The sequence below is a fragment of the Poromitra crassiceps genome, assembly GCF_964638095.1.
Source record: "Poromitra crassiceps genome assembly, chromosome: 21".
In the NCBI taxonomy this organism is placed as follows: domain Eukaryota; kingdom Metazoa; phylum Chordata; class Actinopteri; order Beryciformes; family Melamphaidae; genus Poromitra; species Poromitra crassiceps.
Window position 1 is genome coordinate 11245519 of NC_139638.1, and position 14982 is coordinate 11260500.

General features: G+C 42.7%; 1 protein-coding gene across 2 annotated transcripts; it reads right to left on the reverse strand.

The window, feature by feature from the left end:
• Positions 1–428: 428 nt before the first annotated feature.
• LOC310795453 (uncharacterized protein) lies at positions 429–9396 on the reverse strand. Of its 2 annotated transcripts, none has more exons than XM_083657491.1 (5): positions 9187–9396; positions 8943–9098; positions 7570–7759; positions 7076–7309; positions 429–2468 (listed from the first exon to the last, which is right to left on the reverse strand). In XM_083657491.1, the coding sequence occupies exons 1-5, from the start codon at positions 9295–9297 to the stop codon at positions 1255–1257; spliced, it is 1905 nt and encodes a 634-aa protein (XP_083513617.1). In that variant the 5' UTR covers positions 9298–9396; the 3' UTR covers positions 429–1254. The 2 variants fall into 2 exon arrangements, with proteins under 2 accessions (XP_083513617.1, XP_083513616.1); XM_083657490.1 differs by having other exon boundaries at positions 429–2483.
• Between the last annotated feature and the right edge of the window lie 5586 nt (positions 9397–14982).

The following is a 14982-nucleotide window of genomic DNA, read 5'->3' on the forward strand; positions in this document are numbered from 1 at the left end:
ACACCTCTGACCTTATTTCCAGCTTAAAATATCATGTTTTAATCACCCAGAGAACTTTGGTTTCATTCTGATCACCATAGAAGATATTCAGGTCCGAGTAGAGTCCTGGAACTGGCCAAAATGGGCGAACGGGGCATACGTAGTACACACTGTAAATAACGTATTTCCTTCAATGTAGCGGTTCATATCCTCATAATATCTCATCCATAAATGAACGTGAATCTGTCTAGTCTCCTCCGGGCTGCCTCGGTTTCCTCATCCGGGGTCAGTGGTGTATTAATGAACGGGCCTACCGGGAATAAGCAACCAGACATCCGTATCAAATTCAACAGCTGAGTTGAAACACAAGGACATTTTATTTTTCACTTTTTATTTTTTATTCAATAATCAAGAAGTGTGGTGTTTGACAGCATATTATTTATTACTACAAGAGCATCAACCAACAGAATGATCTAGATGACTGACACCATTGTTTGCCAGCTGGTGGCAGTGTTGCTCCACAAATGGCTGAGTGAACACATTTCAAATTAAATTACATTAACATTTCTAATTAAATGTTGTTTACCCATATTTGTCTGTGTCTGTGTAGTAAATAAACATGTGGGCATTCACTTTACTTAAATTATTTGTAAATTTCATTATTTGTAGTAAACGATCGCCTTAAATGAACAGTTAATCAGTCAAATCAAGGGCGCGGGAAGGTAGATGCAAGAGATGGAACTTTCTAAATTGTTGGATTTGGCTGTCCTGTGTTTTTAGAACACCAACAAAATGCATTAAAAAACAGTTTGTGCTTCCCAGCTCTAATCTTATTACATACGCTCTTCAAAAGTGTTAGTTTCTCATCATAATCTGGTTTTCCATAATAATAATAATAAGTTCAGTGTTTATGCCGGTGTTGCCGTCTGTTGTAGTGTAAAACGACTATAGGGAGAGCGGGTGGTTACATGAAAGTGAGTGAGAAAAGGAGAAGATAGGCTACTGATTAATGGCATCACAACAGTATAATCCTAATGTTAATTTAAAATTATATATTCCTCTAAATATGGCTAAAAGTCTGACAAAACATCCCTTCCTTGCAGCACCCCCTACTTAAAAATAGTTCCAGCTGAGTAAAATACACAATTTCAGGCCAAATGTTGCCTCAACAGACAATGCAATCTCTCAAAAATAATAACAATACTTGTACATTTTTTATCCAAGACATTTACCCAAAAGCAGCTTTTACTTTCATGTCTCAAATGTATTTATCCGTCAGCCTGACAAGACAGACGCACACTTCATCTGATGGCTCTTCAAAGCATATTTCTGGATGAACCGTTTACCACAAATAGCACAACTATAGCGTTCGCCCGTGTGGAGTAGTCTGTGTGTCTTGAGGGCACCACTAGAAGTAAACCTTCTAGCACAGATGATACAGCTATACTTTTTCTCCCCTGTGTGTGTGATGACGTGTGTTCTGAGGTTGCACGGGTTACGAAACGTCTTACCGCACAGATCACAGGAGTGAGGTTTCTCCTCCGTGTGTATTCTCATGTGATATTTCAGATTGGTCATGCAGCTGAGATACTTGCCACACACCTCACACACTGGCTGCTTCCCTGGCTTCTGTCCAGTGTGGATCCTCATGTGGTTTTGAAGTGCACTGGCGTGACCGCAGCGTTTCCCGCAGGTCTGACACACGTAGGGTCTCTCTCCTGTATGGGTGAGCATGTGGTGCTTCAGAGCACTGCGGTGACTGCAACCTTTGCCACAAACGTCGCAGGTGAAACGTTTTTCTCCGGCGTGCCTACTGAAATGGATTTGGAGGACACTCGGATTGCCGCTTCCAAGGCCAATCTCGTGAGTCACCCTGTGAGTGGACAAAGACGCGGATGAAAAGAAACACTCCCCGCACACCTCGCAGACAAAATCTCTGTCTCCCGCATGCTGGTTCTCATGACTGGCCAAACTCTGTCTGCACTCGAAGGTCTTGGGGCAAAGCGAGCAGGTGAAAGTCTTCTGCAAAGCAGAGCATTCGTGCCTTTGAAGCGCCACCGCCCCGGCGAATTGACCCTCACAAAAGGTGCACGTATGAGTGCTCAGTTTCTTCACGTTGTGCTGATGCATGTGTCTATTGAAACTACTCTTGTGGGAAAACTCTGTGCCGCAGACTAAGCATTTGAAGAGTTTCTCTCCGGTGTGGCGTCTCGTGTGTGCGATAAGCCCCGTATCCCTGGCGAAACGCTTCCCGCACAGGGAACACAGATGGGGTTTAGAGTGAGTCAGAAAGTGTTTGTCGAACCAACACTTCTTAGCAAATATCTTTTCACAAGAAGGACACTTGATTGGCAAAATACTGGCCTTCTTCTTTTGGAACGTGGTTGCGGTTGAAGTGGAGTCAGTGTGCTGGACAGCATGGTCCTCACTTCGCTCTGACACTGGTTCCGTGTTCGTGGCCGCCTGCACAGCACCTTCTTCTTCATCTTCTGAGGCAACATTAGCTGCAACAAATGACAGCATTTATGTGACTTGAAACAACATGCCAAGTACAAAGCTATCCACCTTATTTTTGAATGCCCCGCTGTACAAATAATTATGGGTACAAGGTCCGGTTTAACGTGACTTATTGTTGCAGCTTGCATTGGTATATTGTTGAGTCAGACCCCAAACTGAAAAAGTGTTTTACTGGTGCCCCTAGACTCGTTTTTAAACGTCCCGCTAACCTGAGGGACAGTCTTGTTAAATCAGACATACGCTCTCCTACGCATAATTTTATGACTGTGCCTGATGGTAACTATAAATGTGGTGGCTGCACTCAGTGCACTTATACACACAAATGTAAAAAGTTTAATCATCCACATACTGGCCGCAATATAGCCATACGTGGAGCCATTACTTGCAGTACTACACATGTAGATTACCTTATAAGCTGCCCGTGTGGTTTAGCTTATGTGGGTAAAACATCAAGAGCGTTACGCACCAGGATCAGCGAACACAGAAGTAATATCAGGAAGGGGGATGAACGCACACTTTAAACTAGCGGGGCACAGTGTCAGCGCCCTCAGATACATTGGAGTGGAAAAAGTAGAGAAACATCCACGGGGGGGCGACCTTGAAAGAAAACTCCTCCAGCGAGAAACTTTCTGGATCTATTCCCTCAACACCATGTCCCCTAATGGTCTAAATGAGGAATTCGATATTAAACCTTTTCTTTAAGCAATCACCATTATGAGTGCCTTCTGTATAGCCCCAATAGCCAGTTTTTAACACATCTTAGATGCTTACTATGTGCAATACTCCAGCTAGTCCAAGAATAATGACTGACTATTCATTTGGACTAGACATGGCTTTTGATTTTTTAATCTTATGAATTATTGCTGTTTTTTATTAGCATTCTAGTTTTGGTGTAACTTGTCATATTCACTGTTGTCTCTTTCTCTCTTTTTCCCTTTAGGCTATATTTACATTGTATTTTCTACTTACCGTATATTGTTTATCTATTTGATATTTAATATTGTTGTCTTCTTCCTATTATTCTTCCTATTATTGTTAATTATTATATCCCCCGCCCGGCTGTGATGACTTGCTTTGATTGTCTACCTGGTGACGTCTCATACGCACAGGCCTATTTATTTTCTCTTGTAACTGCTGTCATTCATTTGCCTGATGAAGACCCAATAGGGTCGAAAGCTTGCCTACCTTGAGCGCAAATAAAAGCGGGAGCTTCTAATCAGTGTGCGGACAATTCCCTTATTTATTGTTGCAGCTTGCCATTTCCTAAAACGGTATTCTACTTGATTTGAAAAGATGGCCGCCTATACTCCCTTGTACCCTGGCTGAATTGAACATAACTTGGCCAATAAGTATGTAACATACCAAATAAAACAAACAGTAATATCTTTATTTGATGTAGAATGCAGAGGACATGTAACTGTTTCGTTAAACTCGCGTTCCAGGAATATTGTATTTACTGCGCTGCTCTAAAATAACGTTAGTGACTCAGTGACTCAGGGAGCGTGTTCGTCCTGGATGCTAGGGGTGGGCAATATGGCAAAAATATCATATCACGATTTTTTCAGGCAGGATCACGATCCACGATCTTATCACGATTCTTTTTCATCTTGGTTTTTAAGACTATTTTGCAACTTAACTGAACAGTACAAGTACATCCAAACTAATTTCAGGATTCGTACGGTCATGAAAAACCTGGAAAAGTCCAAATTAAAATACAATTCCCAGGCCCTGGAAAACGTGTAGAAAAAGTTTGGGAAAAGTCATGTAAAGTTTGATAAATATTTTCATGTCGTTCATTTCTTACGCTGAGTTTACAATAATTCATGTTTGGGCTTCCCAACTTTTTTTTTTATCTTGGGACCCAAAAGATAAATGTTGTGTCTCCCTGGGCCCCAAAAAAACATACTGTAATGAGTTGCCATGATGGCCAGTTGGCGACCCACCTCCCACGGGTCCACGACCCAAACTGAGTCCCGACCTATAGTTTGGGAAACACTAAGAAATAACGATCACAAGCAGGCACGTGCTGAATAACGTTAGCTGAAAACTAGTTTGGTGGTGGCCTGACACAGTTCTATAAACTCGGTGAGGGAGGCAGGCAGACTAGCCGCTTGGTTAATGGAGAAATAGGCTGCGTCCTACATCATGTCATGGGCAACTGCAACAGACAGACCAAGCAAAATGCAACATTCAATATTTTCAACATGAGAGAGGCGGTGGCATTAACGAGCCACGTGCAAATGAAGCAAACATGAAAGGCGCTGCTCGTCAAGGTAACGTTACTACTGTCTGTAACTCCCATCACTGGACTGTAGGGGTGGGGGAAAAAATCGATTCACCTAAGTATCGCGATTTTTAATGTCACGATTTTTTGGATCGATCTTTTATTCCAGAATCGATAATCGCAAATTAAAAAGAAAAAAAAAAAAATTTGGGTGCTTGCAGTCAGGCCACTCACTGAACAGCAGGCCAGGCGCCGCCTACTGGTTTACTAGTGATTTTATTACTTTATTAGTTAGTCTGAAGTAATAATTACACTTCAGGGTTAAAGTGGGTGCATCTCATTGTAAAATTGGACTTCAAACGGCCCAAATCTGGCTTCAAACGGCCCAAATTTCACGCGCGTTGGCCCATATCGGCCTGGCCTGCTTGGTATCTAATGCCCGGCCTGAATTATGATCCCAGTCCGCCCCTGTTTTTAACTATATCGCCCAGCCCTACTCATGATATATAATATACAGTCTCTAGTGTATGATTCAACTTTTCCCATGTTCTAATCTAGTGTAAAAAAGCAAACAAACTGAAAAAATAAAAGAAAAAAATAAACAAAAATCGCAATAAATCGTAATATCGAATCGCAATAATCGTAGAATCGCAATACTTAAGAATCGAAATATAAATCGAATCGGCACCCAAGAATCGTGATAGTATCGAATCGGGAGATAAGTGAATCGCCACAGCCCTACTGGACTGTTTCAATCTGACCACAGCGAGGGAACTGCTATCACCGAGCAAGCAACACGTCCCTCTCTCGTCAGCTACAGTATCAAGCAGGCAGCGTGACCGAAAAATTAAGTCTGAACTGTGGAGGCAACGCGACGTTGGGCGCTGACGGCGGCTAATTATTATTATTATTTAACTCGTTCAAAGATGCCAGCCTGCTACGTTAGTGTTAGTGTGTGTGTCTGTGTTCACATCACAAGTGAAACCAACTCCTCCTCTGTGTTGTGAAGGGGTGAGGGGGGGGGCACTGGGAGTCATCTTTCAAACATAGAAATGCAACTGATAGAATGTGCACTGCCTGTAGCGCGATTCTAACGATCTGTCTGGACAGGCAGATCGTGGAGCCATTCTAATCGTTAACGATCTAAGATCGTCATATCGCCCACCCCTACTGGAAGCCACTCGCTTTGCGCCAGAACACAATCGATTTGGGGGTGGGACACGCCAGGATTGGCCAACGCCAAAGCCCAGAACTGTCAAATCAAATCATCGACAGCCCGCCTCCCAGTATTTTCAGTGTATCAGAGTTAGATCGAGAACGTGACAAATATAGCCACGTTATGGTTATAAACAACAAACTAATGCTGGTGATCCGTATGGAAACAGTGTTACTCGAAATGGTTAAAAGTTATATCAATTTGGTCATTCAGTGGCGTTTTACTGCCAAGGGATTCTCTTAAAGGGATATTTATCGACAAGATTTTTGCCAAGCTGGACCTGATTAGTGATTTGCTCCGTTCGCCCAGACTGCTGTCAAGCTGTCAGCAACAAGGCTGGGAGGATCACACCGGAAGAAAAACCCAGAGGCATCATGGCCTCTAGAAATAAGGTGGATAGGTGTGGTTGTGTGTGTGTGTGTGTGTGTGTGTTTAGAACAGTGCTGACCAATTTGGGGCCCGCGGGCCAAGTTTGTTTCCCCCCTCCACCCTCTGCCGATCTGGGGAGAGCCGAAACTGGCTCCATGCTTCCTCCGAGACATGGGCAGTTAGCCAGCCGCTTCTTTTCACCTGACAGAGGAAGCTTCACCGGTAGGACATAGCACGTGGGAGGTTCACGCTATTCCAACCGGTTCCCCTCCCTCTGAACAGGCGCCCTTAACGACCAGAGGAGGAACCACATTAGCAACCAGGATATTGCATGTTTTGGTGAAGGGGGTTCCTATATGAAGGAAACCCCCGGGAGGCACAGATAAAAAGTAGATTATTATATTGAAATGTTATTTTAGATTTAGAATGTTAATTTTCTATAAAACACAATACATTTTAATGTAATTCCACAACGTTTATTTTTGGCCCTCGGCCCTCCACCCAGATTGAGTTTTGGCCCTTCATGGGAAAGAATTTGGGCACCCCTGGTTTAGAACAATGAAGCCCATACTGACATAATATGAAAATACTCATTTAACATTTGTAAGAGTTGGCCGTTTTAGTTCTGTGGAGATATGATTTCAGAAAGGAGACATTAACAACAATGTTGCAGGAAGGATGTCTTGCCTATAGAGCTCTAAAGTGGGATTGTGAATTTTGGTAGGTCGTAAGTACATGCATTTGAATCTCTTTTCTGTCAGTGTTCTCACCAGCGGCGGTGGGCTTGTCGGTGGCCACTCTGCCAGACTTGGTGGGGGTGGGAGGAGGTTTGGGGGCGTTCTTCGGGGGTCGTCCTCGTTTCCTTCTGACCGGCGGCAGATGGTCGGGAGCAGGTAGTGGCACGGTGGCCTGGTCCAGCTCCATGCCCTCCTCTCCCTGTAGCAGGGTCACTCCCTCTTCCTCCCCGTTGTCCTCATCTAGGTCAACTTCAGCCTGATCCTCGTCTGAGACAGACAAAAAGTCACGTTAAAAACGTAAATGCCTTTTCTTTAAAACGCGATTTTGTTCATGTTCACTTTCAAATAAACTTTGAATAAACAAACAGCGCTGTGTGCAGCAGTGATAATCGTAGTAATCATCAAACCCACACGGTTTTAATTATAGTTCACACTTGAAGCGGTAATAATAACCGTCAACAATTTGATCACGGTTTATCAGTAAAACGGGAATGGTTTCATCCCCATTAGGTATCTAGACCACTTACGCTTCTTGGGCTCATCTGCCCGTCCTGCCTTTGGCTTGACCCTCTTCTGCGTGCTCTTGTTATTCAGCCTGGGCCTCCTGGTCTTCTTTGCAGCAGAAGCAGATTCATCTTCTTCCATGGACACTTTCAACATCACTACTTTCTCCACTGCGGCGCTGCTCCATGTTTCCATGAGGGATGTGAACTGGCTCTGGAAAATGATGAGTAAAAACGATGCATAAGAGTGAATAACCAAGCAAGAGTGAAGGGTTAAAAATGTTTAGGAAGGAGCGCTTCCTGGACTCAAAAAGTTGTTTGTTTGAGGTGCTCTTTGGAAAGGGATACTTATAGGCTGAAGAAATAGACAAAACTCCAAGGCACACTAATTTTTAAAGGTTAAAATGCCTTTATTTGCAAGCATTCGTCAGGAAGTCAAACAGATATCAAATATCAAATATCAGTTTGACTTCCTGACGAAGGCTTGATGCCGAAACGCGTCAAAGTTTATTTTTTAAAGTCTACTATGACATTGCCATGCAAATAAAGGCATTTTAACCTTTTAAAATGAGTGTGCCTTGGAGTTTTTTGTATTTCTTCAGCCAAGAGTGAGGAGTTCTTTGTCCTGGGTAGTTAGTTCTATCTTTTCAGAGCTGGGAGGGGGAAACAGCACCACAAGCATCTGTAATCAAGTCTCATGTGCTGATCTGAAAAATCATCTAGTCCCAAGTCTGAGTGTAGATTCAAGTCCATAAGTCAAGTCCATGTCATTATGTGAAGTGTCAAGTCTAAAGTTTAAATGTAAAACACCAAGGCAGCCAGAGCAAATCAAGTGTCCAGTATCTAAAATAAAAGAACATTTCTATACAATGGTTTTGATATGATAAAAACTTGATAAGAGCTGTCTGTTTAAATAAATTCAGTCCTTACCAATTCAGAAAACAACATTTAAAATCAGTTTTCTGGTTAAACAAATCAAACTTTAAATGATGTAATTTAGACATAATATCTTTTGTCAAGACTTGAGAAACCTTTTCAAGACTAGCCTACAAGTCAAGTCTTGTGGCCCCGCTGGCAGTTCTCAGCATGAATAGGCATTCATTAATTCACATTCATGGCTGAACTTTAACATTACAAAAAAGAATATACCTATTTCACAGCAACCGTTTTGAGGTGGTAAAGCAGGAAGTAAAGCAGGCGTCACCAATATAATAAATGATGGTTCCATTCCACAAGTGTTCCAGTGCCAGGAGAGGAGGGGCCTCATCAATGTTATTAATTACACATTCACTTCCTGCTTTACCACCTCAAAACGGTTGCAGTCAAAAGGGCCCATTAGAGCCAGTTTAGCTCAGACCACAGCTCTGTGTGTGTGTGTGTGTGTGTTACCGTGTTACCGTCATGGCTTTGTTTAACTGCTGAGTTCCCTCCAGCAGCAGCGGCACTTGGCTCTCGTCTTCCTGCTCATTCTTCACAGACGCGCCGTGTTGTGTGAGAGCCAACCAGCGCTCCAGAAGTCTGCTCATCTCTGTGACCGCTGCTTCCACCAGCGACTTCGACAACATAATAAATACAAATCAACTTACAACATAATATACAACATATGAACCGAGTATTAAACAGCCAAGTGTGGCGAAGTACCTCCATGGCCGAGCACTGCTCCAGAAGTCTGCTCATCTCACTCACTGCTGCTTCCACCAGCGGCTCCATGACACAAGGCATCTGCGTCTGTACATTCTCGTGAGTAAACATTTTTAACCTATATTTCAACGTTCTAAACAGTCTTCCAATTCGTTTCAATTGCGCAGCTTACGTTAGTTTTCTAGCTAATACTGCCGAAAGGGCATTGTTTGCGACTGATTTGGGTAAGTTGTAGCGCAGTAGGTCAGCTCACTCAGTTCCTTATTCCTCTTCTTCGTGATAGATTTCGGCAGACTGGTCGCCTCTCAGGAGTGTTGCTGCCCTCTACAGGAAACGAGTGGTAGCGTCTTGACAGTAGGCTGAACAATACCATCATCTATCAGCAAATGTTGGTACATTTTTGGCTCCGGCTCCTCAATGTGCTTACTAGTCAGGGATCCACAGGCCCAAAAGCTCAAGAAAATGGGTTGAACCTGACATGGCATGCTATACTTTTTGTTTGTGTTTTATCTATTCATTTCTGAATGAGAGGTCTGCTCTGCCGGAAACCTCGCGAAAAAAAGTTGTGGCCATTTTTGGATATGAAGCCTTTATTTTTTGACCGAAAAATGTGAAAGAGGTTTTTTTCCTCAAAGTCCTCTATGGGTTGCGTAGGCTGTCAATAAATTCATCCCAGGTACACAGAACATGTGTGCTGACAACACCAAGTTAAGAAATACACTTACAAAACCTTTCCAAATGATTTATAGCCATTTTCTATTACAAAAAAGCACTCGTTTTTTGAATTTTCTCCATTATTTTCATCTTTACTTTGTTAGTAAGCAATTATATCCTGAAATATGACATCAGCCAATGTGTCATTCTGTTCAGCAGATATTATAATCATTCCACACTAAAGATGATTAAAATCAACCCAAAATCAATGGATCTGTGGTGATTTTATTACCTTTATGCTCGAAATTCCTCGCGACATGTTTTTAGTTTTAACAAAACCCTGTACCCCAAAGACAATACTTAACACAAGAAATTCAAAACAACAAAATGATTTTAATCACAAAATGTACACTGGATGACAAGCCAACAAAACAATTATTGTTACACAGCTTTGGATAGATTGTGACCAGTATCTAGAAAACATTAAATTAAACATTAGCTGAACAAAATTATTGAACACAACACATTAAAAAAAGAAAGAAAAAAGACAACAAGGTCTATAATATAACAAAATTAACTTTGCAATGAACAAAATAACTCAATCACTGTCACTGTCTTCAAGTGTGAGAAATAACTCAATCACTGTCACTGTCTTCAAGTGTGAGTTCAATCGTTGAACATTTGTTGGGGTCCCCAGTGCAGAGACATGCGATGACACACTTGACATTGGCTCTCACACAAGAGCATCCTCAGGCACACATGCTTTTCTTGCAGTGACAGTATTTGGTGTGTTTGAATTCTGCAGGTTTTGCCTCCTTCAGCATCATGGTTGCCATCAGCTTACCACTGACAAGCTCTCTGCCGAAGTCAGTGGCAACAGGGTAGGTTGGTTGAGACGTGTGCTCGCTTGCATACAGCCAACTGATGCAGGGCTCGGCGAAGGTGTAACTGGAACGAAGGCATCTTCGGTAGGTGGAAGGCAACGCATGTCTCCTTTGATATTGCCAAAGAGATGGGCTCGCAGTGCATCCAAATTACCACTGAAGTCACTCCTCTCATACAGTGACACCATGTACCGCCTAGCCGCTGTCACAACATCTTCTTTAACATCCAGGCTTTCCCCAGGGTTACCGTATCTGCACAGGGGCAGAAGGTCTTCCAGGTGATCAACGGCAGTTTTGTAGGCGTGCTTTTTTCCTCTTCTGTAGAGATAGCTCACTGTGTCACATCCAGTCAGTAGGTGCTGAGGAGCATGGAGGAAAGATCTGCAGCTTGAACATCATTGTTCACAGGGCATTTGCGATTGCATGAGCAGGTAGATATCCATCTTCTTTACCCACAGCTCCTGCAGGCCATCCATGTGTGCAATGTAGTATATGCACATCATGATCACGTCTGTGTCAGTAGCCACCACTACAGCCCGTTTGTGGTGCAGATGTTGTAATGAGTATGCAATGTGGGCAATAAACGAAAAAAGGGCTCGCAACACAATTTCTTGATAGCTCCCGTGGCGGACATTTATTGATGACAGCAATGTGGGCAAACATCCTGGTATCTGCCTCCTCATGCTTCTCACAGGATAGTTCTGGAAGCTCAACCTGACAATCTGCTTTTAACAGAACAGTGCGACCAGGATCACGGAAAATTACATGGATGGCCTGCAGGAGCTGTGGGTAAAGAAGATGCAATCGCAGACGCCCTGGCAGTGAACTATGATGTTCAAGCTGCAGATCTTTCCTCCATGCTCCTCAGCACCTACATACTGACTGGATTCAAGATTCAAGATTCAAGATTTTTATTGTCACTCCGTAGTACAAGTATCACGTGTGAAATTCTTGTGCTGTAGGCTCCGTTACAACATAGTGCAAATAACAGTATAACAGTGCAAAAACAGGGCATATAGATGCAGTAAAACAAGAGAACAACAAGCAATAACAGTAAACTTTTCCTTTTCTTTTCTAGCGTAGACACCTTAAAACATAATTAAACATTCTGTTTGCACAGGTGCAAATAACATAGGCATAATTATCATATGTAATGGTAGCAGCTGCTACATGATTGTTTATTTGTGTGTGTTAAGGAGTCTCGTGGCCTGCGGGAAGAAACTGTCCCTCAGGCGATTTGTTTGTGCTTTTGGGACCCTGTATCTCCTCCCTGAGGGTAACAGGCTGTTGTAGGGGTGGTATGTGTCCTTGATGATCTTCAGGGACCTCCTGAGGCACCGCTGATTGTACAGTTCCTGCAGTTCTGGCAGCTCACATCCTGTTACGTGCTGGGCTGTGCGCCTCACTCTTCTTAATGCCCTGCGGTCCATGGTAGTACAGTTCCTGTACCAGGTGGTGAAGCAGCCAGTCAGCAGGCTTTCAATGGTGCCTCTGTAGAAGTCCCTGAGGATTTTTGGCCTTAGCCCAAATTTCTTCAGGTGTCTGAGTCTGTGTAGTCGCTGTTGGGCCTTTTTGACAACAGTGTCGGTGTGGCTGGCCCATGTCAGGTCCTGGTGGATGTTGACTCCCAGGTACTTGAAGCTGTCCACCTTTTCCACCACTGTGCCATTGATGGTGATTGGGGGGGGTGCGCCCCCCCCCCCCTCCTGTAGTCTACAATGATCTCCTTGGTCTTGGAGACATTTAGAGAGAAGTGGTTGTCCTGGCACCATTGTTCCAGGGCCTCCACCTCCTTTCTGTAGGCCATCTCGTCGCTCCTGGAGATCAGCCCCACGACCGCTGTGTCATCTGCAAACTTCACGATGGTGTTCGAGGTTTGAGTCGCCACGCAGTCGTGGGTGTAGAGGTCATACCAGAAGGGGCTGGAGACGCATCCCTGAGGCACTCCTATGCTGATGGTCAGTGGGGAGGTGAGGTTGCCCACTCTCACCACCTGGCGGCGGTCTGTCAGAAAGTCCAGGATCCAGTCACACATTGCTGTGTTTAGTCCCAGATCCTTGAGCTTGTGCTGTGACACAGTGAGCTATCTCTACAGCTAGCTCTACAGAAGAGGAAAAAAGCACGCCTACAAAACTGCCGTTGATCACCTGGAAGACCTTCTGCCCCTGTGCAGATACGGTAACCCTGGGGAAAGCCTGGATGTTAAAGAAGATGTTGTGACAGCGGCTAGGCGGTACATGGTGTCACTGTATGAGAGGAGTGACTTCAGTGGTAATTTGGATGCACTGCGAGCCCATCTCTTTGGCAATATCAAAGGAGACATGCGTTGCCTTCCACCTACCGAAGATGCCTTCGTTCCAGTTACACCTTCGCCGAGCCCTGCATCAGTTGGCTGTATGCAAGCGAGCACACGTCTCAACCAACCTACCCTGTTGCCACTGACTTCGGCAGAGAGCTTGTCAGTGGTAAGCTGATGGGAACCATGATGCTGAAGGAGGCAAAACCTGCAGAATTCAAACACACCAAATACTGTCACTGCAAGAAAAGCATGTGTGCTCTTGTGTGAGAGCCAATGTCAAGTGTGTCATCGCATGTCTCTGCACTGGGGACCCCAACAAATGTTCAACGATTGAACTCACACTTGAAGACAGTGACAGTGATTGAGTTATTTCTCACACTTGAAGACAGTGACAGTGATTGAGTTATTTTGTTCATTGCAAAGTTAATTTTGTTATATTATAGACCTTGTTGTCTTTTTTCTTTCTTTTTTTAATGTGTTGTGTTCAATAATTTTGTTCAGCTAATGTTTAATTTAATGTTTTCTAGATACTGGTCACAATCTATCCAAATTAAGCTGTATAACAATAATTGTTTTGTTGGCTTGTCATCCAGTGTACATTTTGTGATTAAAATCATTTTGTTGTTTTGAATTTCTTGTGTTACAAGTATTGTCTTTGGGGTACAGGGTTTTGTTAAAACTAAAAACATGTCTCGAATAATTTCGAGCATAAAGGTAATAAAATCACCACAGATCCATTGATTTTGGGTTGATTTTAATCATCTTTAGTGTGGAATGATTATATCTGCTGAACAGAATGACACATTGGCTGATGTCATATTTCAGGATATAATTGCTTACTAACAAAGTAAACATGAAAATAATGGAGAAAATTCAAAAAACGAGTGCTTTTTTGTAATAGAAAATGGCTATAAATCATTTGGAAAGGTTTTGTAAGTGTATTTCTTAACTTGGTGTTGTCAACACACATGTTCTGTGTACCTGGGATGAATTTATTGACAGCCTACGCAACCCATAGAGGACTTTGAGGAAAAAAACCTCTTTCACATTTTTCGGTCAAAAAATAAAGGCTTCATATCCAAAAATGGCCACAACTTTTTTTCGCGAGGTTTCCGGCAGAGCAGACCTCTCATTCAGTGGACCTTAATGTCCAAATGAATAGATAAAACACAAACAAAAAGTATAGCATGCCATGTCAGGTCCTCTCAAATTTTGGGTGACTGGATCCCTGACTATTACTCATAAAACATTTAATTGCCAGGTGAAATAGTAAAAGCGGGTGTTTGTTTGATTTTATTCCAGAAGCCATAGGCATCAAACTTAGGAACATATTGTTAAATGCAGAATTGGCCTAGTGTAGTGTAGTGGAGAAGTTGTTGAATAGATGAGCATGAGATTAAATGTGAACTTGATGGGCTTACATTGAATAAAAGCCACTTGGGTAATCATAAATAGCTAAAATCATAAATGAATACTGGCAGGAGTCCAAAGACTGTGGGAGGCATCAGACTATGGGATGGTCAGTATGAACATATATGCCGCTTTTACATTTGTGTGCACACGCTTTGTTGTTGCTAGCCGCTGACAGGCTCAGGTTCACTCTGAAGTACTTCCGGGTTACGTCACCGAAGTATCAAAATAAAATAAACCTTTGTGAAGTCTTATAACTATTTTTTATCTCTTTATTTTTTTTTACCTCTATTTTATCATTTTTATTGTGTTATTTTCATGTCTATAAATTGTCTATTTTATTTTATCTTTTATTTATTTTTCTATTTTAATTATGTTATCATTCTTATTGTGTTTACTTATTTCCATGTCTACAAATTGGTTTTAATGTCTCTTTTGCTATGGTTTGATTGCTCCCATTTTAAATGTCTTTTTCTTGCATGTCCGGCACTTTGAGCTGCATTTGATGTATGAAAGGTGCTATACAAATAAAGCTTATAACGTGAAGAT

What these genes read in the sequence shown, in the direction of transcription:
- LOC310795453 (XM_083657490.1), bottom strand. Translation starts at nt 9,297, where the DNA reads ATGTTTACTCACGAGAATGTACAGACGCAGATGCCTTGTGTCATGGAG. An exon ending in AGCAGTGCTCGGCCATGGAG is followed by an intron (nt 9,099 to 9,186) that starts GTACTTCGCCAC and finishes ATGTTGTCGAAG; the next exon opens with TCGCTGGTGGAAGCAGCGGT. An exon ending in CGACAAGCCCACCGCCGCTG is followed by an intron (nt 2,484 to 7,075) that starts GTGAGAACACTG and finishes CATTTGTTGCAG; the next exon opens with CTAATGTTGCCTCAGAAGAT.